The sequence below is a fragment of the Scylla paramamosain genome, chromosome 7 (genome assembly GCF_035594125.1).
Source record: "Scylla paramamosain isolate STU-SP2022 chromosome 7, ASM3559412v1, whole genome shotgun sequence".
NCBI classification, from domain to species: domain Eukaryota; kingdom Metazoa; phylum Arthropoda; class Malacostraca; order Decapoda; family Portunidae; genus Scylla; species Scylla paramamosain.
In genome coordinates this window covers 33,223,116-33,248,962 of record NC_087157.1, presented here as the reverse complement: position 1 = coordinate 33,248,962, position 25,847 = coordinate 33,223,116, and the positions used below count along the sequence as shown (strand labels likewise).

Sequence of the window (25,847 nt, the reverse complement as noted above, 5' to 3'; positions counted from 1 at the left end):
CCCTGGATACCATCAATACAACCAATGCAACTCAGCAACATGTGACGCTGGACAACATCAATACAACCAATACAACTAAGAAAATAAAACACCTAGTAGGTTTTGCATGCCAAAGCATTACAAAATTTAATGTAAAAACACATGGAAAGAAAATTTAACAAACATTGTAGGCAGATAAGGTACTACAAAATCCCGAACTGAGGCATTCTTACACCACTGCACACTGTGGTTGGGATGAATCATATCCCACAGCAGACTAGTGTAGATGAATGCAGTAAACAAATCACCCCATCAAGTCTCCAAGTCTACAGCATTGTGTGTTTTCTCCAATGAACTAAAGCAATCATTCATGTATCTGCAAATATAATGGAATGGAAAAGTCTCACTGAGTCAAGCATTGTCAACTTTAGAGATGCGTAATGCACTGCTGGGAATAATTGTTCACACCACAAGAATTGTAATGTAAAATGTTCCTTTTAGATAAGGGGGATTATTGCATTAATTTGAAATAAAGCTTAGATTCACTTTTACATAAAGTCTTCACTATTTACTACTATAACTATATCAAAACATATTCTTATTTTAATTTGTACATTAATACTGTATATGTATATATACATTAGCATAACCATCTATACACCAAGCTGATGATACCATGAGGGTGGGTAGCCAAGATATGATGCGTGCACACACACACACACACACACGCACACTTTGAACCTGTGACTGCAAGAACCAAGCACAGTACCTTGGCCATCATGACCATAATGATCATCAGTTCTGGAGCCTTTGTAGTCTGAGTACTGCACTATACTGAAGCCTATTCCTTGAAACTCATTCAAAGGAGTGATCATGGCAATGTCCACTTGCTCCTGCACTCCATTCTTGCCTATTCCCTCTTCCTCAACTTTCCTCCCTTCCTTCCTCTCTCTCAGGTGTACCAACACTTATCTGTTTTTTAATGCAAGTTTTCCTCTCACACCTGAAGCAACTACTCCCTTGCACATCTCATGGTGTCTCCATTCTCTCCATATAACCATACTATCTGAAGGTGCTGCATTTGACCACCTCCATCACTGCACAATAGTTCACTCACCATTAACTGATGTACCCTTCCACATACACTCTACTTATTTTCACCATTCATCCTCTTCATACCATAAGCATCTCTTAAAAGACTCATCCATATCATCGTCAGTGTTGGCACTTATGTTATCATCCATTACCTCCTTGATCCCTGAACCCTCTGTCTTGCATTTCATCATATACCACAAAAAATTCTACCATTTTTGTTACCGGTAATGCTCTAATTCATATCTTGCCTTTCATCATCTATGTTTGCAAAGGACTCAACCAAGTCTAAACTCATCTATCTTTTCATTATTTTTCTCATTCAGTTTGACTTTCACATCTTGTCACCAGCTGCTGTTCTATATGGGGTTCTAAATTCCTTTCAAAATACATATTTCTTTCTTGAAGACCACCATCTTATTTTTTTAAAATTTATTTTCAATATATTTCTCTGACAATTAATATTGTAAGCCTTTTAAAATGAGTTTTTATACATCTGTTAGTAGAGAAGGCATTACTGAAGGTCCATCTCTTTATCAACTCTATCAAATAACCTAGCACAAGTCAAGTCATGGCCTGGCTGACACTTCTCAGTGGGGTGTAAGTGCAGGTCATTGCACCTTTCCATTTTAAATAGCTGAGGAGTCATACAGTGGCAGAGTAATTCCATGCCCTTAGCAGTGAAGGACTTAAGAGCACAGAAGAGAGCTGGGAATACTGCCTGCATGGTACATGTATTCAGAGATATAATTTGAGCTCCTATTGTTGGTGGTCATTCAAAATAGTCTGCAGAATGTGATTTGTAATAAATATGCTATGTACATAATACATTCAACTTGTAACATTTGCTCAGCACTGTCACATTTAATATCTCTGAATGCAGAAGCCCTTTTCCGACACTGAACTTACCAGAAGTCCCTGTGCTGCAAAATGCTTTGTGTGAGGTAATGGCAATTCAACACAACAAAAGTTAAGCACAAAACACAAGGATCACACACTCTTGTGACGCTTAGAAAAGACTTCAGACAGTGTGGCCTGTCTCTTAGCACTGTCTCTTCTACTGGGCCCTGGCTGATGCTGGGAGAGATCAGCAGCCTTGGTCCTGTGTCTCAGGGCATACTCGTCTCCTGAACCTTTCATCCGTAACACCTGTTAAGGAACCTCTTATTATAAAAAGATTGCCATGTATCCCATAGGAAAGGCCTAGGAACGATACAGAAACATGACACATGCTTTAACATTAACATTTTAATTCATTAATAAAAAAAAAACAGGAACTTAAGATGAGATAACAAAGGAAATAGGTAAGGAATAATTCCAATAAAGACATGAGGGAAATATATGATTAAATTGCAAAAGACCTAAGGGACAGCAACAGCAAAAGACATAACTTTACCCTCTTAGCTTGACTGTTGAGTTCCTCTTGTAAGGCTTCGGCCAGGAGACGGTCATGTAATTCCTGCTGCAACTGGGCCTCTGCACGCTGCTGCTCAGACAACAGAGCAGCCAGTGATTCCTGAAGGACAGATGCTAGACTGAAAAAATTTACTACAAGCCATTGTTTAATAACCATCTAAGCCAGCCATTTACATATATACCTATGCAGCTTACCTAAGGTGTCAAGTTTTTAATATTTTTTCAGTATACATTTATTTATTGCTTTGTATCTCCAGACATCAATAAACCACTCGCTACTGCTGCACACACAACACAGTACATGTAAGCTGGTCATCATGAGGATAACTTAAAAAGCAGGGTAGCTTAGTATTTGTATTACACAATTTACACCATATTTATGTCACAGCATGAGGCAAAGAGGTGTGTTACATCTTATGGGTTATCTTGATAACTGTCATAACATTGTCATCTTGAGTGGTCTGGTACACTGTGGGTTCCAGCTATGTAAGTGATACCACCATGCTTCTATTCTAAAATGGTCTACAAGTCTGACTAACAGCCCCAGCAAAGGCAGGTAGCTGAGACTGTATTATACCTGCCATCCCACACACACAGACACACTAACTTAATCACACCCACAAGTTTTCCTCTTGACTCAAACCTACAATTAAGCAAGAATAGTTAATCAAACACACACACACACACACACACACACACACACACACACACACACACACACACTAAAATACTCCATACAAACAGAGAGAAATATCACAAAGTCCTCACCTTGTCATTTTCCCACTTCAGCAGGAAGGAGACATCTGGTGCTGGGTCTTCAGTACTGTCATCACTATCACTATTCCTTGCCTCTTCCTCCCTTGCCACAATTTCCTCCTCCTCCACCTCTGTACTTTTTTCTTCCTTTGGAGACCCAGAAGTGCCACAGTCTTGCTGCTTGGCCATGCTGCTGCTAACACAGTAACTGTCTATGTCAGGACTCAACTGGAGTTCCCTTTGAACAGAGCTGTGACCTGGCCGTCTGCCTTTGGATCCCTCCGCCTGTCGGACTGGACTGCCGCGCCACCCTCGCTTGAGGTTCTCTTTGCCTGGTGCAGATGATAGGTGGCGGCAGGATGGTGACTCTTCACTCTCTGGGAAGGGAAGGGAGAGAGTGCCAGGCTGAAGAATTCTTTGTGCTGGAGTTTACAGTCAGCACAACCCTGGCCTTGTAAGCATCACTTGCACAAGTGAATGACTGAGAGAGATTTTAGATGACAGATGAAAATCCCCAAAATACTTCTCAAGATATAAAAATCTAATTAGAACAAACCAGTGGAAAGTCATGAAAAAAAATTCCTAAGTGTTGTGCTGAAGGTGGAATACACAGTTAATTTCCCCAGCCCTGAGGACAACCTGTATGGGAGCAAGTGGTTGTCATCACTGTGCTCACCTGACTCTGAGCTGCAGCTGGGGAGGCGCTTGATGGCTGGCTCCCTTGAATCAGGTGTTGAGGGTTCCTGCGTGGCCATTGTGTTGGTGTCTGTGGAGGTCAAGATGGATACTGAGCTGTTTTTTGTTTTCTTTTTCTTTCTTTACATAAGAGGGGCTCTGGCCAAGGAAAGAGCCAAAAGGGGTGTGTGTGTGTGTGTGTGTGTGTGTGTGTAATTTACCTCCTTTTCCTTTTGTTTTAGCTTGAAATGTTAAGTGATTAGCTTTCCCTGCTTGTCTTGCCATTATCAAACAATTTTTTTCACTTGTCATTAAAGATAAGAAAACATCCCTACTTTATAGATCATTTCCAGTACACCTTCTGTCAAATCAAATGATGAAAAAATTACTTGTTGCTCTCACTATTTTATCCACAAGCGACACCAGGAGAGTGAAGACCATGGCCACTCACCAGAGGAGCTGAGGACAGAGGCTGGAGACTGGTGGCCCCTAATCACTCCCTTCTGGCCTGTGCAGAATGAAACAACACTGGTTACTAAACTCCTCTAAGCCCCAGCCACTCCCTCTCACAGCTATCCCTTTAGATGCATTTCCTAGTGCTTCCAAACAAGAGGCATCCCTACAACATGAATCACGATGCTACTGCTCAGCTCTGTGCGGTGATGAAGACGGCACCCACCTAGGAAGAGGTCCATGGGTCCCTTAGGTGAGGCTGACACCCCTCTGGAGCCACTGTCAGCCTTGCTCTGAGATGGCAACTTTGGTGACCGGCTCTCAACCACCTGTGAATGGAAGGTGGAACTCAGGTGGAGGAATGGACTGGAGCAAAAAGTAAAAGAAGACAATAAGCTATGAAATAATTATGGAGATGTATTAAATAAAATGAGAGAAATAGACAAACACAGACAAACAGATAAACATAAGCATTTACTTCCACTTGACATGCAAAACAAATAAACATAAGCACCTACTTCCAGATGGCGTGCAAAATCTTCATCCTGTGCACAGAGATCCTGCAGTTCCTTCTGCCGTGAGTGAGCCAGGGCCTTGTCTGCCTCCTGTGCAGTGGGAAAGGGAACATGCATCTAGGTGTTCATGCAAGCTTGTATGCACTGTGTGTGTGTGTGTGTGTGTGTGTGTGTGTGTGTGTGTGTGTGTGTGTGTACACTTGATTTTGCACATGCATGAAAAGAAACAAATAAAGAAGAAATAAAAATTCATAATCAATATTGGTAATTTTCCATGTCAGGTAACAAACAACCAGAATGATCTTCCTTTGCTCTGCTCTTTGCTGGCAGAGGAAGCAATGACAAACAGCCTTTCAAAAACTTAACAAAATACACAACACACATGGCTTACAAAAAGATCATGACTAATAATAAAAACAATAATAATAGAATAAAACACTTGGCAAAAAAATAATACAAGCTAAAAAAAAAAATAAATAAATACAAAAAAAATAATGCTAGGCAAAAATAATAAAATACATTTACAAATAAGCACAGGACTGTAACTTCACAGCTACATCAGGCATTCATAAACACAGCCTTACCTGCAACTGTGTTCCCAAAAGTAAGAGTCTATATTTGCAACTTCCTGACACTTCCAGCAATAGCGTCATGGCTAGGAAAAAAATAATAAAGAGGCCTACACACTCTGTTGCTGCCAGGATGAAGAGGGCAGAAAGAGTCATCACTATCACTGAGAGAGGCTCAGTAACTAGTGAACAAGTGGAGATCTTAAGATAATATTGATATAACATTAGCATTTCCATCTGAGGACTAGGTTAGGATTTGAATAATTTAGTTCATTAATTTCACTGCTGATCCATTCATCATGTAGATCAGGAGTTAAAAGGCATGATATTTTTACCCAGATATAACTAATCATTGTCTCTGAGTTAGTAGAGTAAGGGTATCTTAGTAAACCCCAAATTTTATTATTCCGTCATCTTTCCTTTCAAATTTATAATCAGATACATTCCTTTTGAGAAATCCAGACATTACTGAGGTTTCTTTCTATGATAGTGAGACACAGGCTCCTCATCCTCTTCCTCTCAATGGCTATGAAAAAAATATGGATACGAACAAATGTAACTACTCTGCCTCTGTCTGTCAATCTCCCTGGCACACTGCACACTCACCTCCAGCTTGAGTGCCAGCAGGAAATCCTCTTGAGCCACATGCTGCTGCTGCTGCTGAAGTTCCTGCTGTCGTATCCTTTCCTCCTCCTAGTGGATAAAGTTGTTCTAGGGTGAGATCCAACACACCACACTGCATCACTCACATACTGCTTACAACACTCAAACACCAAGTCACTTATACTGTACAAATCATCTATAATTCCAAAACTTAACATAGCATTCACACACACACACACACACACACACACACACACACACACACACACACACAGCCTGCCAACACCACAACACCGCACACAGAAACATCATACAATATCAGCCAAAGAACAATATTAGAGTACCTGCATATGGTCAGGCCACACTGCCCTCCTATCCTATATATTACAGTACCCACACAACATAACACTAATGTATATCATCTCTCAACACTGTGCACATCATATGGTTACATGTGAAGCCACACCTCACTGCCCTGTCCCATCACATCACCCACGCTTCATCTAGCCATACATAAAGTCCCATTATAGTATTTCTCAGCATTCATATCATAACAGGAAACAACAACATCCATGCAGCACCTAAGCAGATACAGACACTCTAGTAGTGCCTAGACAGTACTTGATTATACACAAAATCATATCTGATTCATAAAGCTTCTGGTTATAACAAGTTACAGCCACAAAACATGCCATCAGCTTTCTTCTCCATACCTGAAGCTGCTGAATTAATTTTATGGATGCAATCTCCTCCTTGTTCTTTCTCTGAATGGCCTCCTGAGTCTCCTGTGCCAGGAAGCTCTCGTACTCCTGCCGGATCTCTCCAGGCTCACACACTTTCTGTTGCACCTCCTGGGTAGCACCTGAGGTGGGTGAATCAAGATGTTGAGAGGTTCTTTGCCGAGATCCTTCCATATAACACAATAATATATAAGGGTTCTTATTAAGTTATGACTATTTTCTACAGCTAGCTTCCCACAATATAGAAATGCAAAGGAGAACGTATCACAAAACCTTAAGAAATATATAAATCATACATATTTTCTAATCACCATCTCCGAAGACTGACAATATAGGTTTTTCCTCCAATATGTTTTATAAAACTTAGTACAAATATAAAAATGTTGAGCATTATGGCATGAACCCCACACTCTTTGAGAGGTCTAGAAGTGCAAACTATTATGAGCATTTCTCACATGCAAACAAGCAGGTCCTCTTACTGCTATTCCTTACATCAGCTGATATGAATCCCCTGCAGCACAAAGGAGATGGTTAAGCCATATACAATATTTTATAAAGCTAGCTAGCTTGTAGTGCATTAGTGAAGTTGCCAGATAACACTGTCCTGAACTTATTCTCTGCTTAACTAAACAGGGATTGCAGTGTGAAAGAAGACAAACCCAAATTGTTTCTACCCAGTGAGGGACAAACATCCAGGATCTCTTGGACACTAGTGCTTATACTATCAGGCCACATCCAGACCTCCAAGTCACAGAGCCAGCTGCCTCACCTGAAATATCCTTGCCGGCTTGTCGTGCCTCAAGCTGGGCAGGGAAATGTTTCTGAATGGCAGTCCACAGCTTGGCATCCACCAGTGTGTTAGTCTTGGTGTTTTTCCTCACCCAAACACTTATTCTGTCAGGCAACAGGTGGTCAAAATCACTTGCTGTGTCCTGCCTCTCCTATGCTATATGACATCTTTCATTCATCACTGTGCTATTTCTTCTCGTCCCACAGTCACCCTTTAACATTATACTGCCTAGAAATTATATAATCTATTCTTTTCATGCTTCCTCTTATTCCTTGGAAATTCATACAAATCCCATTGTTCACGGGACTGTTACTATTTATTGCTCATAACTTAAACAAGTAATTTAGACCTTCTGTATGACAGAGACATGACACACACTGGAACAATAATGTGGGATATAAATTTCTTCTGGAGACATATTTTGAGAGAGAGAGAGAGAGAGAGAGAGAGAGAGAGAGAGAGAGAGAGAGAGAGAGAGAGAGAGAGAGAGAGAGAGAGAGAGAGAGAGAGAGAGAGAGAGAGAGAGAGAGAGAGAGAGAGAGAGAGAGAGAGAGAGAGAGAGAGAGAGATACTGTGCAAATAAAAGAATGAAGAAAAGAACACACACACATTTGGGTTGCCCTGATAAATCCTGCATTTAAGGCAAGACCCTATCAGTGTATATCAGTGCTTATCTGATTAATGACCCTTCCCCAGAGACTAAAATATGAGGAATTGTGTGTGTGTGTGTGTGTGTGTGTGTGTGTGTGTGTGTGTGTGTGTGTGTGTGTGTGTGTGTGTGTGTGTGTGTGTGTGTGTGTGTGTGTGTGTACTTTGACCTACCTATCCTTCATGGGAAATATCATTTAGGTACTTATTAAGACACTTACCTAGTGCGACATAGTGGACAGAAGAGGGAGGTAACAGACACATGCTCTTGAAAGCAGGAGAGGCAGAGAGAGTGGTGGCAGGGGAGGGTGACAGGCTCCAGCAACAATGAAAGACAGATGGGGCAGGTGATGTCCTCCAGGGTAGGGATCACCTCCTTTACCTCACTCCCTGCCATGGGATATTGTGCTGCTGTCTTGGCCAGGCACAACACCATCTAGCTTCTCATCTTAATCTGAGGATAGGGAAAAGGGAATCTAAAGCAGTAATCTAGCATGACAATTATCGTAGTTCTAAAGCACCAGAAACTGACTGGTTGATTAAAAGTACAAAACTGTTAGGAACATAAGAATATAAGAGAAGCTGCAAGAAGCCATCAGGCCTTCACACAACAGGCTCTGTGTATGATGTACTTATCTACATCCAACTATAATCCACATCCATATATTGGTTTTAATTTATATCGTATACTGTCAATGGCTTCCCTACACTCTATTACATTCACTGGGAACTGACATGCCAGAGAACTTGTGCTACCTCTTATTTCTTTCCTTTGGAAAGGATAAATGAGGACAGGCTGCTACTATAGTAACTGATGAAAGAAGAGGCAAAGACTAAGAGGAAGCACCATGGCACAATCACTGTATCACCTCACCAGTAAGGTACTATTGTTACAGCAGTTGGAAAACAGAATTAATGAAGCACTGGTTGGGTGGAAGGAATAGCAGCAGTGTTGAGGTTGTAGTGTCAGATGATGCTCAGATGGCCTTGAGAATTAGACTGCAAAAAGGCAGGAACCAATAGCAAGGTGAGTCTGAGGTGATAAAAAAAAAAGCCTCACAGGAACCTGGAAAGAGACTCTGCTGTGTTCAATTGTGGCTCCTGCATTGTGCTCAGAGGTGTATCTTGTGCTTCCATGCCCATGTTTGCATTTTGTGTGTTGGGGCACTGGGTCCTTCTAGGCGGCTGTGCTGAAACTTGTAATGGTGTGAGGTGAGACTTGTAGTGCCCACATCTGGCCTTTTGTGTTATGCGGGGTCGTCTGAGTGACTCTGTTCTCTGCATGTGTATGGATGCCCAAGTAACTCTGGCAGGCAAGAGTGTGTGGAAGGTGTGTGCCACACTGACAATTCAGTGGTCTGTCTGGTGTTTTGGTGCCTGTAGCATCCTGCAGTGGTGGCTCATGTATAGGTACTGCAGAACTGAAGCACCCCCTAATTTCATTTGATATCAATAGCATTCAATATAATGAGTCTTTTTTTCTTTAATCCTTTCACTTGTACATTATATAATCCTTATGCTTAACGTCAGTAGCCATCCCCTCATTCATGAAAAAATCACAAAAGCCCTTGCATGGAACAATGTGATCCACAGTTCCAGCAATGTGGTGTTTGGCTGTTATGTGCATGTGCACATGTTCAAGGAATGAAGCTGCATGCTAGGTAGAGAGAGTACTGTCACTCCCTCAGTGTTGACCCTGCTGTGGAAGTAGAAGGTAGTTCATTTTGGCATATATATATATATATATATATATATATATATATATATATATATAGTAAGTAAGAAAACTTTTAGTTTAGAATTTTATCAAGTTTATGTATAAGTATTCTTTTTATATGTTTGTTTAATTTTATACAATATTAAAACAATGGCTAAAAATTATCTGAAGCTACAGCACCACTAATTTTTGTCATGAGCCACCACTGGTGTCCTGCAAGACATGAGATAACTGTGTCCTGTTCTCTAGTGAGGAAATATATGTCTGTGCTGTGCATACATGTATAGTCTTTGTATGTCCTCCTTGCTTCACACTCCACTACTATGCCAATCCTTGTGAGTTGCTTCTACCTTCACTGTGGCACCTGGTGACAGAGTGAGTGCTGTCATGACTTCTGTGTGTGAGTTGCTGCCTGCAACTAGAGGCTGGTCAGCTGAGGACAGCAGTGTAAGTGGTAGGTGCCACAACATTATCATGCTTTCAGACTAGGTCACATTATGCCTATCTTACACTTTATAATAATAATAATAATAATAATAATAATAATAATAATAATAATAATAATAATGGCAATAATAATAAGTCTATTTCAGCCAACCGCCATACAGAATATACAAATATAAAATACATAAAAAATATAATATATGAAATAAAACTGGTGAACTTAATTTTTCATTACGTTATATTTTTCTATAATTCTGGTGACCTTTTTTCACTGCAGAATTACTCACTGCCACACCTCCCTGCCCTAAATAATACATGTTGAAAGCCCACATTTCGCTTATTTTTTTTATTCCCCCCTCAAGAAAACGCGATTCCCTACAGGCTTCCATAATTGTGAGGGGGATTGGGGAGAGGTTGGGTGGAGGATAAGGGACGCAACTCTTATGAATCATCAACAATACTGTCAGTGCCCCAAAACAAAACTAGCGGAGGTTGACGGGCAACTTTTCAAACATGCTTTTATTACCGAACGGACGACCGAAATCAGTCAACTCATAGCAGAGAAAATGAAGTTCGGATCTTGGTCTAGGGAAAAATGTACAATGACCTTCATCAGAGGGATAAACAGGCTGAAATATGACACTAGTCTTTAGGGATCCCGGTAGCCCGCCACCTCAGAACCGCCTCGGAACGCTACACTACCCTCTCACCTCCTTCCTCTCACAGTGGTATTTTCCCTGATTAATCTGTGATTGCAGAATTCTCGCCTCCCTACCTGAACAATTCGGCTAGAATTGACGTCCCAGACCGCCGTGCCCTGCCGAGGTGGCGAGAAAACAGTGACAGTCTGCTGGCTCTAGGATGGGATCGGCGCTCGTGTTTGTTCGTGTTTTGACTCAGGCCAAGTTTCAAGGTCCGTGCGTTCGTGTGTGGGCCTCCCTCCTCCCACTTTTTGGTTTCCGTTATTTCACGGTACATTTGATCTTGTTACTAATAAATGTTAAACATAGAAATAATTCTTAAGTTAGTTTCATACCTGCTAGTGGACTGTTCGTCTGTGATAAAAAAAATAAGATAAGTTTTGTAATGTTTATTTGATAATGTAAAATCTCCTTCATGTATGTTAAAATTCATCAATTAACTGACTTATCGAGAAAGTCAGCAAAAATCAAACAAAAGATTATAAATATCAATAATGATTGTCTCCTCATCTCCAATTTATTTAACTTTGAATTTCAATTTGGCGCCAAAAAATGTCAGAGCAAGAATGGCATCTAAAAGCCACGCTCTTGTGCATGGACCCGGGTTCGGCAAATTGTTTGGCAGACAAAATCCAGTTTGCTAGCAGTTCTGTCTACAAGACACGGGGGTACTCAGCAAACACTCATGACACGGTAATTCATCCCGCAAACAGCGTAAACAGTTGGTAAAGGCGTACGGGTCTTGTTAATTTATCACTAGAACCGTAAAAAAAACACTCAAAAAACCCGTGTCACTTCAGCAAGAGGTTTTTGAAATAGTGTATTAGCGACGCAGATGTGCTTTCAGAATATGGTCCCACTGAAGGAAATACAGTCCGCCCACCGCCGCCTATCTATATAGACTTGCACTCCTTGCCTCGGTCGGGGCCCCGAAAGTTGACGTAAGATATCAAGTTTATTATTTTGAAATTTTACAATTACAGTAATAGTAATACCACTACACAGATAGGTACAACAACTTCTCCTTTATGTATGTATATGTATATATATATATATATATATATATATATATATATATATATATATATATATATATATATATATATATATATATATATATATATATATATATATATATATATATATATATATATATATATATATATATATATATATATCATAATAATAATGTAAATCTAAATATAAAATAATATGAATCTTGTCTTACCCATTTTCCTCCCCGCTAATGTCAACCCATGCACTGGCAACAGTGCAACTCACCAACTAACACTTCAAATAATTACGCTGTAGTCTGCTTGTTATGGTATATGCATGTTACGACTTTTTATGAGAGAGAGAGAGAGAGAGAGAGAGAGAGAGAGAGAGAGAGAGAGAGAGAGAGAGAGAGAGAGAGAGAGAGAGAGAGAGGCTGATCGGCAGATAGATAGACACAAATAATAATAATAGACGCTGCATAGATAGACAATAATAACAGACGCTCTGATAGATAAAATAATAATAATAAACGATTTATTATTTAGGCAGTTAACAAACTGAAAATGTACAGTTAACAAATGTTAACAAACTGAAAATGCGCGCGCGCGCGCGCGCGTGTGTGTGTGTGTGTGTGTGTGTGTGTGTGTGTGTGTGTGTGTGTGTACTACTACTACTACTACTACTACTACTACTACTACTACTCCCCATACAGCCGTGGGATGCGTAACGATGCAGCTCTAACGATGTCAGCAGGGGTCACGGAGGGAGGGAAAGGTTGGTAGAGGGTCATGGGGATTAGGAAAGGGTCATAAAAGGGTTGGAAAGGGTTATTTGTTAGGTCAGAGGTCATGGGGAGACGGAGAGGGTCAGTGAAGAAGTTACAGGTCACAGGAGAGAGAGAGAGAGAGAGAGAGAGAGAGAGAGAGAGAGAGAGAGAGAGAGAGAGAGAGAGAGAGAGAGAGAGAGAGAGAGAGAGGTCATCACAGGGGGCTGAAAAATTGGTCTTGTTCATTTTTGTTGTTGTTGTTATTGTTCAGCTTGTTAAACTATCCCTGGAACCTTGAAAACCCCAGTAACTTCCACTGCAGCTTGTTAAACTATTCCTGGAAAACTCCTTGAAAACACCTTTGAAAACAGCTTTGCAACCCTAGTAACTTCAACTACAGCCTTCGGACAGTATTGAGGATGCCTTAGTGAGGAGCTGGCAAAAGTGACACACACCCTCCCTGACACCTTCTCTAACCCACAGCTGTTCTGGGAGAAAAGACTGCAGGGTTTACAAGCTCTGGACGCCCAAACCTCCGTGTTGAGAAACGTCGACTTACCTGCAGCTCTGAAGGCTGTGGGACCGAACGTGGAGGACCAGACTGCTGCAGGTGTGTGCGGGTGTAGGGGAGGAGAGAGAGCGACAGGAAGAGAGAGAGAGGGAGAGAGAGGGGGTGTTTTTGTGTGTGTATATGTGTGTGTGAGAGAAAAAATGGTGATTTCAAAGAAGCTACTATTACTATTACTACTACTACTACTACCGCTGCTACTACCACTACTACTACTACCCGCAGAGTGTCGCCACAGCCCTCCACGTGTTTCCTGGCCCCATTACCGGCCAGACAGAGGCGAGACATTACTTAAAAAAGAACCCTGGAGTGTTTTTGAACCTGTCACAGCCTCTCGTCATTGTAAGCATGTTTGTAAGTGTTTGTGTGTGTTTGTAAGTGTGTGTGTGTGTGTGTGTGTGTGTATGTGTGTGTGTGTGTGTGTGTGTGTGTGTGTGTGTGTGTGTGTGTGTGTGTGTGTGTGTGTTTTGTAAGTGTTTGGAAGTGTTGAAGTGTTGTGTGACTGTTTGTAAATGTTCATAAGTGTGTGTGTGTGTGTGTGTGTGTGTGTGTGTGTGTGTATCATTACCATCATTATTTATTATTATTATTATTTTGTGTTTCAGTCGGTGCAAATAGAAAACGAGGACATAGCAAGACAGGAAGAGAGAGTGGGTCTTGCTCGACACCAGCTGGAGAAGGCATTGAGGGAGCTGCAGCCGTAGAGAGAGAGAGAGAGAAAGAGAGAGATTTTGTTTGCTATACCCTCCCAAACACTGCTACACCCTCCCAAACACTGCTACACCCTCCAAAACATTGTCACACCTTCCCAAACACTGTCACACTCTCCCAAACACTACCACACCCTCCCAAACACTGCCACACACTCACAAACACTGCTACACCCCCTGAAACACTACCACAACCTCCCAAACACTGCCACAGCCTCCCAAAGACCCCAAAACACCCAAACAAACCTTAAAATTTTGGCTACGTTCCTTCTTGATCATCGACAAACAGACATATACAGCACTACCAAGACGTCTGCATATGTTCTATTCCCAGGCCTACACCCGCTCACTGGGGGAGGCGGCGCAGGTGAGGGCTGACAGCGCACTGCAAACATGTCCTTTTAAATCCTCCTCCTCATCTCTCACTGCAAGATTAGGTTGGGTTAGGTTAAGTTAGGTAAAGGTTAGGTGAGGTTAGGTTAGGGATGATTTAACAGAGCAAAATAAAGAAAGAAAGATGAAGAAAAGGAAGGAAAAGAGAATGAAATGAAAGAATAAATCAATTAGGTGTTTTATTTACTTTTAATTAATGACTATAATGTTTTAAGAATATCTGTGTGAATTTAAAACAAGAAAACTGAAAATTAAAGAAAAAAATCTGCATCTCTCTCTCTCTCTCTCTAAGGAAACAAAAAAATTATAAACACAACAACAACAACAACAACAACAACAACAACAACAACTACTACTACTACTACTCACCCTGGAGTAGGCTGGGGTGTGGGGTGAGGCAGGTAGACTGAGTTGATTTAATGATTTTTGTCGTTTTTTTTTTTTATTGTTTGTTATGTGCTTATGTTTAATTTATATTTTATCACCATCTGTACACTAAAAAACAGAGCAACACACACACACACACACACACACACACACACACACACACACACACACACACACACACACACACACTGCATCACCATCTGTACAACGAAAGATAAGGCAACACACCAACACACACACACACACACACACACACACACACACACACACACACTGCATCACCATCTGTACAACGAAAGATAAGGCAACACACCAACACACACACACACACACACACACACACACACACACACACACACACACACACACACACTGCATCACCATCTGTACAACGAAAGATAAGGCAACACACCAACACACACACACACACACACACACACACACACACACTGCATCACCATCTGTACAACGAAAGATAAGGCAACACACCAACACACACACACACACACACACACACACACACACACTGCATAAGCATATGTACAACGAAAGACAAGGCAACACACACACACACACACACACACACACACACACACACACACACACATACACTGCATAAGCATATGTACAACGAAAGACAAGGCAACACACACACACACACACACACACACACACACACACACACACACACACACACTGCATAAGCATATGTACAACGAAAGACAAGGCAACACACACACACACACACACACACACACACACACACACACACACACACTGCATAAGCATATGTACAACGAAAGACAAGGCAACACACACACACACACACACACACACACACACACACACACACATACACACACACTGCATAAGCATCTGTACAACGAAAGACAAGGCAACACACACACACACACACACACACACACACACACACACACACTGCATCACCATCTGTACAACGAAAGATAAGGCAACACACAAACACACACACACACACACTGCATAACAATCTGTACAACGAAAGACAAAGCAACACACACTGCATCACCATCTGTACAACGAAAAATAAGGCAACACACACACACACACACACACACACACACACACACACACACACACACACACTTTGAAATACCTTGAAAAAAAACACTGAATATTTACTGGGAGGTACTGGAAGGGAGTTAGGGAAGGTACCACTCTGATAACGTCACGGCTGGGAGGGCTTGTGACAGAACGGCTGGGGGGTTGATGACGTCACAGCGACCGTTATTTACGTACGTACGTATTTCATTTTGAAAATGACCCCTCTAAAAAACGCAGCTAGACAGGAATGCTTTATAAATTCAGACTTGCCACACATTTTAACTAATGCCACAAATAACAACACATTTCAAAACGCAGTAGTATTAAAGATATTTAAAAAGAAGTATCTGGAAACTGTTGGAACCTTCACTCCATTTAAAATCGTTCAAATGTCCACCCATTCTGGCTTAAACATAACGGAAAACACTTTAAAAAATCTGAACTATTTTCTAAAACCATTTAAAGTGAGCTACAAGCACAAATAAAAAATCTACCGAAAAAAAATTCAATATTATTGGAAGTTGAACACGAATAAAAACAAGTGTACGGTGCACGCATTTCACTGAGCGGGACGGCAACACACTAAAAAAAACACCAACTATTTTTTAAAACCAATAAGAACCTAGTACAGGCTGAAATAAAAAATTTAGTTTTGGAACCGTAAAAAAAATACGCCGAAAACGGCCCTCTTATTTACATAAAAACAACGCCAAAATCACCACTTTTCACGCAACACACGCGCTCAAATAACTTAAAAAACAACGAAATATTTTTACAAACCATAAAATCTTAGCTACAAGCCGAAATAAAATACTTAGGAAATAAAAAAAAATAATATTGGAACCGGAGGGGGCTGGGGAGCCTTATCCAAGATGGCGGTTGGGGGGGGGCCAGTGGAGGGGACGACCAACCCTTCTCATTCATTTAAACCCTCGCCAAACTTAAACCAAGTAATGGCAGGTATATCTAACAAGCGGATATTAAAGCTTGGTCATGTGGCTCCGCTTTGCGACAGTATTGGTTTAAAACATTCACAGATAAGATATATAATGGCTGATAAATAGAGACGACCCAGATTGTTTACATTTTCATTAAGTTAAATCTTACGGTTTTTAGCAACGAGACGAGGCTGACACAAGGATACATTGTGCTGGAGGTTAGGTGAGATGCGTTAAAATGAGTTAAAACCGTGGATGGTTCAGTTATTCATTAAAAAGTTACGTTAAGTTACCTAAATTTATTCTAACACTTCCTGACCTTACCTTCCCTGTGGTGGTGATGATGGTGGTGGTGATCTATCTTCCTGCCTCCTCGTCACTATGGGGTGGCTGTCTAGCACCTTCTCACAGCCAAACTTTTCTTTATTTTACAGTTTTCACCCACTGCTGCCTTCGGGTGTCCACTGCTAGAGCCCACGCCTTCCTCATTACCAACTAAAGAAGGTTTAACTCATGGGTAAGCCTTGGCAGCCACTGTGTAGGCGTAGTTACAGACACAAAAAAAAAACAAAAAAAAAAAAACAAATTCTGTCAGGCTGGGAGTTGAAACGGACGCGTACTAATACTACCCATAGACGGGACACACTGGTTAATTTGTCAGGCAGCAGTCAGCGTTGCCAGATTGTTTTAGCCATATTATCGTACTACACACCTTTCTCTCTCTCTCTCTCTCTCTCTCTCTCTCTCTCTCTCTCTCTCTCTCCTCTCTCTCTCTCTCTCTCTATATATATATATATATATATATATATATATAGAGAGAGAGAGAGAGAGAGAGAGAGAGAGAGAGAGAGAGAGAGAGAGAGAGAGAGAGAGAGAGAGAGAGAGAGAGAGAGAGAGAGGTGTGTGTGTGTGTGTGTGTGTGTGTGTGTGTGTAATGAAAAAAACAACAATGCCCTTAACAAACAAACACTTTCCTAAATACATATCATTAATAATTGGAGAAAAACTACAGGACACTTCGTTAAGTTGTTTACTTACTATGTAGGAGATTACTGGTCTTGTTCTTCTATATATACATCCGGCACGTCGTCAGCAGTCGTTGAGTACCACTGGACTATAGAGACTGGAGCTTGAGCGCGCGCGCTAGTACTCTGCTACAAACAAACACACGAACAAATGCAGTTTAGGCTCATATGGTGGGGTGAGGCAGAGCTTGCTGGACTAAGAAAGAAATCCAAGACGCCTCACATTCTGGGAGCTGTCACCGCCCTGTCAGACTCGTCCCCTAAAGACTCATGCATTTACACTTCTCCCCTCCTCGCTCAGCAATGGACATTAACAGGCGTACGACCCGGAGTGTAGCAGTGCCTAACGGAGAGAGAGAGAGAGAGAGAAAGAGAGAGAGAGAGAGAGAGAGAGAGAGAGAGAGAGAGAGAGAGAGAGAATACAATACAAACAAACACTACTACCTACTTACACCATTACAGTTTTCAATCGCCATAGGCCGTTCACCTTTCCTCCGGTGGGTTGCGGGTGGTGTGGGGGGGGGAGGGGAGTCCTATGGCAACTTTTGTCGTGATGTGATTACCATTTTCTTCTTGACTTTTCCATGTTTTTTTTTTTCTTTTGCTTCTTATTTACAAACTTCTATATACAACATGACAAACTACAAATCTCTATCCATTCCATATTTTCTATGCATTTCGGACCCTACCAAGCATCATTTCGGGCAAATTTCTTCCAAACAAGCCACTGGATCAGTATATGACACTGGCACAGCTTGTTTGACGCCCTCCCCTCACTGATGACGCCACGGTGCATTGTCGAGAGTGTGTCGTTAAAGTGTTTACTCTTGGCTCTCAAGGGAAGTTGGCAGGAGGTATTGCGTAACGGAGTGATGACGTGACGTGTATCACTCAGCCACCTCTCTCTCCACTCCCGTCTTCTCCTCCCTCCTTCCTTGCCTTCCTCCTACTGCTAGTTTACAAGATGTTTGCCAAAAACAATGCATGATAGGATCTGAAATGGGTAGCAAACAACGGTTACTTTTATGACAGCCTTCTCACACACACACCGGTACTGGAAGAGAGGTACTCAGAGATCCGGGTTATGTCACCTTAAGTCCTCCCCTTCTCACGCCACTGTCGTGTGCTAATGTCACATGCAGCTCCATATTTCAGTTTCCTCTCCTTATCAAACCACTGCCGTGTGGTAATGCCACCTACTGGTCCATATCTCAATAATCTCAGTCTTGTAGGTCTCATGCAGCGCCCCAGTGACAGGTCCTTACCGCCGCGCCAACAGTATCACGTCACTACTCTAGTATAACCGCTGTTGTATGCAAAAGTGTCCGTCTGTGCGGAAGTGTACCTTGTGCTCGATTCCCCTCTGGTATCTTTGCTCAAACTCATGTACGAAAGGGTCTATGGGGTTGATATCCCAACCAGTGCAAGCCCGATCATCGATTTATCTCACCCCTCTTTAACCACATGTTATGGAAGAATTTATACTGTTTATATTTCACAAGGTCAGGTAAGGAAGGGTATCCCACCTCAGCGTAACAGACGATATTAGAGGTTGTTTTCCTCACTCCTAACAGCTCCCTCATGGCCCAGTTATGAAGTTTAATGACGGCTTGACATCCGCGCTTCACAATGAATGGGACATCGTTTTGTTTTGGTATAAAAGAGACATATTTCAACACGTGACAATTTGTTTTGTGCGTATAGCTTCACCGCAGACGATACTGAGCCAACACAGGCGAAAGTGCTCTCCAGGTACACGTAACCATCCCAGTGTTCCACTACCAGCCCGTCCGCGTGTAGCGGCTCCGCATCTCCTGGCTCGCTGTTTATAACAAAGAACTTTTAGCTGCATTGATTTTCATTCCATAATCACAACAAAACTCATTCAATCTTTCCTTGCAAATTCGTTCTCGTGGTGGATATTACTACTGTGTCATCCATATACAACAATAAATGTAGCCATTCTATATGTATACATATGCAGACAGGAAAGACCCGTGGATGAGCTCTGTATTGTCCACTACCACCACCATCACCTCCTCCTCCTCCTCCTCCTTCTTCAGTACGCTCACCTGAAGCTTTCCTCCTCTTCCTCCTCTTCCTATAACATGCCTATTTCTTCTCTTCTCCTCACCCAATCCTCCTTTTTCTCCTCTATTATTATTACTATTATTATTATTATTATTATTATTATTATTATTATTATCACCACCACCACCACCACCACCACCACCACCACCATTATTAACATTTTAAGGTGAGAGCAAAGGTTCACTGCCGAAGGTGTGAAAGACGGCCTTGAAGCAGCACGGAGCAATACACACACACACACACACACTCATTGCAAACATTCTCTTTTGTACTCATTTATGAATACACTGAGGACAAGGCGTCCTTGATACCGCACATCATGCCGCCTCAATGTGTGTGTGTGTGTGTGGCTGTTCATATGATCACGCCAGTGTTCCGTGTCGTGAGTGAGCAAGTGAAAGCCTCTTCCCAGCGCGCGGAGCCGTGTGAGCCGCCCCGGGACTATTCTCCCGGAGGTGCTGCGGGAGCTTGCTGCAAATGATCGGCGTAGCAAGCTGGCAGGTGCAAAAGAGTAGCCGTGGCGTGAAGGCCGGCCGTGCGGGATTAGGGCGAGGCGGGGCTACGTAAGAACACGGCTTATAGGATCGTTAGTGCTAAGCCATCAGAGAGCTTTAAAAAGTAGATCAGACAGATTTATGGATAGGGATAAGCGGAAATAGGTAGACATGTTTAAACAGGGACTACTACACTGCCACATAAGAATATAACGTAAGGACACAAGAAAGCAAGGGAAGCTGCAGGAATCCATCAGGCCTTCACGTGTTGTTAGTGCTGAGTGGATTATTAGTTATATTCTCACGGTTGTTTTTCTTACTGAAGACGCAGAATAATTGTACAACTATCACCTGAATTATGAAAGCACCCTTGAAAACCTTAATAGCTTCCACTAGAGCAATATAAAGTGGATGATATAATGTGCTGAACACCAATGAACACCCTGATAATTTCCATTAGAGCTATGTAAAGTGGACGATATAATGTGCTGAACAACCCTTGAAAACCTTAATAATTCCCCCTAGAGCTTGTATAAAGTGGGCGAGGTGATGTACTGAAACGTTTTAGAATACAGTGCCTGATTAGTGAGTGTGTTCCAACCATCTGGCTGTTTGAGAAGCATTAACAACAGCCTGAAGAAAAAGTTGGCGAGTATGTGAGGACCTTCACGGCGGTCGAGGCACGTGGAGGCCGAGGTTGTCGGGGAAAGGCTGGGCGTGGCGCGACGAGGTTTATAAAATTTGCATGTGTCTGGGAGAGTTCAGTAAACAACAGGCGATGGTGGACGCGACTAGAAGAGGCCAAAAGCTCCTGCAGATAACCCAAGGCACGCTTCAGCGAGTCACCGCATCGCCAGACTCAGGTTGGCAGTTTTTTTTTTTTTTTACGTAAGAGGGGCACTGGCCAAGACAACAAAAACATCGAAAGTAAAAGGCCCACAGACTGCCACTCCCTAAAGGAAAGGGCCAAAAAAGATTATCTAAAATTGGCGGAGACTATTGCGAAATCAAACTGAAATTGAACCACTGATGCTAAATCCACCGGCTGTGCTTTACGAACATCTTAAGAATATAATAACGCTAAGAGATCTTTTCATATAAACCTTCCGCAATGTAATTTTTTTCCTGCAGATCATATGACACCTGACGACGGTGGGATTGGAGTCGCGAAGGGGAGAGATGAGGGCAGAGTGTTTTATGATCATTTGGAATAGGTTTTGTGGAGAGAACAGGATGAGAGAGTAAAGGAGTAAAGGAGAAATGGGTGAGGGAAAAGAAGATGGCTTGAAAGAAAGTGATGTAGATGAAGGGAGAGAAATTCAGTAAGTGATCTTGACGCGCGCACCACATACAGGCAAGGAAGGATTACACATAACGATCTCAGTTACTAAAGTCTTGAGGGACCCAGCCAGTGGAAAAGAAAAAAAAAAGAAAGAAAAATGCATAAGTACTCAACATTTTCTTTCCTGTTTTTTCTCTCTTTTTTTTTTTCTTTTTTCTTTAAACATTTCTCCACTTCTTTTTTCTCCTTTTCTTCTTCATCGCTTAAGCAACCCATGAGCTCATATCTTTCCTTGTTCCTTTCTCCCACTTTTACTTCTACGATTCACATATTTTTTATATATATTTTTTTTTAATTCTCTCCATTGCTTGAAGTGGGGATTGTTTTTACTTTTATCATTATCAGGTTTAGGGGCAAACTTTCGCCGCGACTTTTTATATTTATTTATTTTTTTTACTTTTTTATATACATATATATTTTTTTGTTTTATGATTGGTGGTGGTGTGTATGTGTCTCTGTGTGTGTGTGTGTGTGTGTGTGTGTGTGTGTGTGTGTGTGTGTGTGTGTGTGCGCGCGCAAGCCACCTGTGTTACAAGCTTGTTAACTTTCCTTGGGTTGATTGGCGGCACAGTGAGGGCGGCGAGTGTTTTCCCAGCGTAACTTGGCTTCGATATGCCTCGCTGACGGCGACTTTAAGGCAGAGGGCGGCGAGGAACCACCACTGCCCCGCCCTTGTTTTCCCGCTGCGCAAACCACGGCGGCGTGATCCTCGACAGGGTTTGAGTTTAGCGCTTCACTGTTACTTCATTTCTTTCTTTCTCTTTTTTTTTTTTTGGCCACCTTTGAAAGATTATATACTGGACACCTCCCGGACCTTAGTCTCCTGCAGATGTCATTACACTGCTGTGGAGGATTTAATTACAGAGAAACAGGACTTCCCAGTGTGACACCCTCTACCCCGAGCACGGTAGTGTCGTCGCGCGGTAATTCAATGCCACCACACAGTGCCTGCCGCGTCAGGAGCCACGAACCCTGAGTTGCGGGGCGCGGAGAAAGGAGACGCTACCTTGCCTGACCCACCGCGTTCCGCACCGACTCTCTCTCTCTCTCTCTCTCTCTCTCTCTCTCTCTCTCTCTCTCTCTCTTTCTCTCTCTCTCTCTCGCGGTATGTCTCAGACGTTTCTTTAGGGAAAGGCTCACTAAGTGCCGTGCAACACTCTCACTGGCAGTGTGGCCTCAGAAGCCGTCCTCCGCACACCGCCACAGTCCACACCTGACTTACCGCCCCTGCCTCAGTGTTGCCGCCGCCACGTAGGGAATTTGCAGCGCTCGGAGCAGCGGCAAGCGGAGAGTATGTGACCACGCGCGTGTGTGTGTATGTGTGTGTGTGTCTAATCAGTCCCGTCGGTCACTCGTGTTGAAAATGATGAATGTGACGAGAGACATTTGTTGCTGTGACGTTTGTGATAACTGTGACCTGCCACTGCCACCACGCGCCGCCAGGAAGGGCTGCTGAAGGTCTACTGCGTGTGTGTGGGTACTCGGGTACTCACTACTCACTTCCCAGCCGGCGTAAGTTTGCACACTCACACGAGTTTGAGTGTACGTACGTACGTAGCATGCGGTGTGGAGGAAGAAGGAACCTGTGTGTGTGTGTGTGTGTGTGTGTGTGTCAGAGACTTTATAACTCCATCTTCCTTCTTCCTAACTTCAATCAACTTGCTTCCTAACTCAATACTAACCTTTTTCCTTCTAATCTCCAACCTCCTTCCTAATCCCAACCTCCTCCCTAATTGCAAGCTTCTTCCTAACCCAACACCAAGCTCCTTCGTAATCCCAGCCTCCTTTTTAACCCCAACCTCCTTCCTAACTCCAATTTCCTTCTTCCTAACTTCACAACTTCCTCCTTCCTAACTAAAATCCAGCTTCCTCCTTCAAAACTCCATCCTCCTTCCTAATTCAACGCTCTTCTAACTCCTCCTATCTCTCAAGTACCCCATCTCCAGCCGTCCGCAAGAAAGCAGCATGCAGGTGATGATCTGAGGTGCGTCTGTTCCAGGTCATAATAGTACTGGAGGTGTTGGGCGGGGACAACTGTAGTGTGTGCTCAGAGCGGGTTGTGTAGAGAGCACTGGATGACTGACGGAGGCGCGGCAGTGATGGTGGGACACTGGTCAGGGGGGGGTACAGTACACGAGGCTAGGCAAGGCGTGGGTGAAGGGATTAACACCGAGAGACACTGATAAGCGATGCCACACGTGCAGGGCAGAGCAGATCGAGTCAGCGTTTTTTTTTTTTTTATAATGTGCCCTAGAGCAGCCAAAGTCAGGATAGGCTTTCTTTCTTTTCCTCAATGTGCCATAGAGCAGATCGAATAAGAATAGGATTTCTTTCTTTTTCCAGTGCGTTCTTTAGCAGATCGATTAATGATGAATTATTTCTTTCTCTTTTTCAGCGTATCCTTGAGCAGATCTAGTCAGAATAGGCTTATTTATTCATTTATCTATTTATTTTTTTCCAACGTGTCCTTGTTCATTTCTGACCACTGTGGGTTTCATTTCACTTCCCGGCCATCGCTCACCGCTCTCGTTCAGTGCCAGCTTGCATAGCCTAGTTTCGTTTGTTGGACTTCCACTTGTGCACTGACGGGGGAAGGTCAACAAGCAACTCAGGCTGCTGGTTCAGAGAGCACCGGAGACACGCCCTCGTTGCAAGAGGCTTAGGTCTCATGTGTGTGTGTGTGTGTGTGTGTGTGTGTGTGTGTGTGTGTGTGTGTGTGTGTGTGTGTTGTCACATTTTAATGACCTTATGAAATGCATCCGTACGTGCATCCACGCGCATCAACATGCAACGCCCAACTTTATATTGCTCCTGCTCGTCTGCCTTGTCGCGTCTCGCCACTGTGGACTGCTGCGAATACCTGCCAGTGCTGAGACACTTGCATTCTTCACCCCAAGCTTCTTCCCTACTTCGCATCTGTTGCGTTAAGGCCAGTTTTCTTCTCAAGCGTTATGATTATAGACTTCAAAGGGTGTCCGAGCTTAAAGTGAGCACGCGAGTACCTACTTGTGTTGTAAGACTCGCACTCTTCACCCCAACCTTCTTCCCTACTTCGTATCTACTGGCGGAGATGCAGGCCAGTCTTCCTCTCAGTGCTTTAAATTTCACAGGGTGTTAGAGCTTACAGTGGGAAACTTATGAGGTTTGGGAAGTCTATCTCCAGGGTTCTCTAACGCACTGTTGTGATTGTTTGCCATGTGTTTGCTTCCTGTGTGACCCCCGGTGAAGGAACTTTGTCTTCCTCCTTCTGTGAGCGCTGGGGTGAGAGGTGACAGTGAACGGGGATGATCGGTTTGTTAGACAAGGATGATAATTGCAAATAAGTATAAGCATGTTTATACAGGGATCGCCACGTGTAGGCCTAGCTTCTTGCAGCTTCCCTTATTTTCTTATGTTCATGTGTGTGTGTGTGTGTGTGTGTGTGTGTGTGTGTGTGTGTGTGTGCATTTATCTAGTTATAGGCTTAATGTCTCGTCTAGATACTGTCCAGGTTTTCTTTCCACCTCTTTCCTCAATAAGATCTGATCCATTCTAAGTATCTACTACACATCACTGGGTAAAACTGCTGCCTTATTTCCAGATAATCTTCCATTCATTACTCATTCCCTTCAGTCTTTCAGTCCTTCTCCAAATCTTTAATACAGAATCTTGTTGAACAGTCTATTTGATCAAAGTGTGTGTATGTGCGTGTGTGTGTAATTCACCACGGGGTTGAGAATCCCGTGGTGGCATTGTGGTCATCAGAAAGTTTAGATCACGTTTTCTGAAACGTTTTGATTTCTCATTACGACTATTTTCAAAGGCCACAGAGATGATTAGCCGAGTTTTCAAGAGTTAATTATATTAATATTGTAGAAATCTTGTTAATTTGTTACCAGACCCGTAAAAACACCCTTAAAAACTCGTGTAACTTCAATTAAAGTCTTTTGAAAGCAGTCAGGATGCAGCGCAGAAGT

General features: G+C 42.6%; 2 protein-coding genes and 1 long non-coding RNA gene across 7 annotated transcripts in view; 2 read left to right on the top strand and 1 right to left on the bottom strand.

The window, feature by feature from the left end:
* Positions 1–96: 96 nt before the first annotated feature.
* Positions 97–11,328, bottom strand: LOC135102402 (E3 ubiquitin-protein ligase RNF168-like). Of its 4 annotated transcripts, XR_010269646.1 has the most exons (13): positions 11,173–11,328; positions 8,458–8,690; positions 7,568–7,692; positions 6,772–6,920; positions 6,062–6,148; positions 4,890–4,976; positions 4,598–4,700; positions 4,370–4,426; positions 3,920–4,009; positions 3,256–3,620; positions 2,468–2,587; positions 1,981–2,220; positions 97–355 (listed from the first exon to the last, which is right to left on the bottom strand). XR_010269646.1 is itself a non-coding variant. In XM_064007604.1 (12 exons), the coding sequence occupies exons 2-12, from the start codon at positions 8,670–8,672 to the stop codon at positions 2,062–2,064; spliced, it is 1,557 nt and encodes a 518-aa protein (XP_063863674.1). In that variant the 5' UTR covers positions 8,673–8,690; positions 11,173–11,328; the 3' UTR covers positions 97–2,061. The 4 variants fall into 4 exon arrangements, 3 of the variants coding, with proteins under 3 accessions (XP_063863674.1, XP_063863676.1, XP_063863677.1); XM_064007604.1 differs by having other exon boundaries at positions 97–2,220; XM_064007606.1 differs by lacking the exon at positions 4,890–4,976 and having other exon boundaries at positions 97–2,220.
* A 1,993-nt stretch (positions 11,329–13,321) lies between these two features.
* Positions 13,322–14,174, top strand: LOC135101850 (uncharacterized). The gene is made up of 3 exons (XR_010269409.1): positions 13,322–13,470; positions 13,654–13,770; positions 14,034–14,174. It is a non-coding gene; the product is annotated as an uncharacterized LOC135101850 (long non-coding RNA).
* An 8,753-nt stretch (positions 14,175–22,927) lies between these two features.
* The window catches only part of LOC135102401 (glucose dehydrogenase [FAD, quinone]-like), a 26,782-nt gene continuing 23,862 nt past the window's right edge, over positions 22,928–25,847 (top strand). Inside the window, exon 1 of one of the 2 annotated variants that reach the window (XM_064007603.1) lies at positions 22,928–23,182. The gene's annotated coding sequence lies outside the window, so the exon portion shown is untranslated. Of the gene's footprint in view, positions 23,404–25,847 lie in introns of both variants that reach the window. The other variant, XM_064007602.1, reaches the window with a different exon arrangement.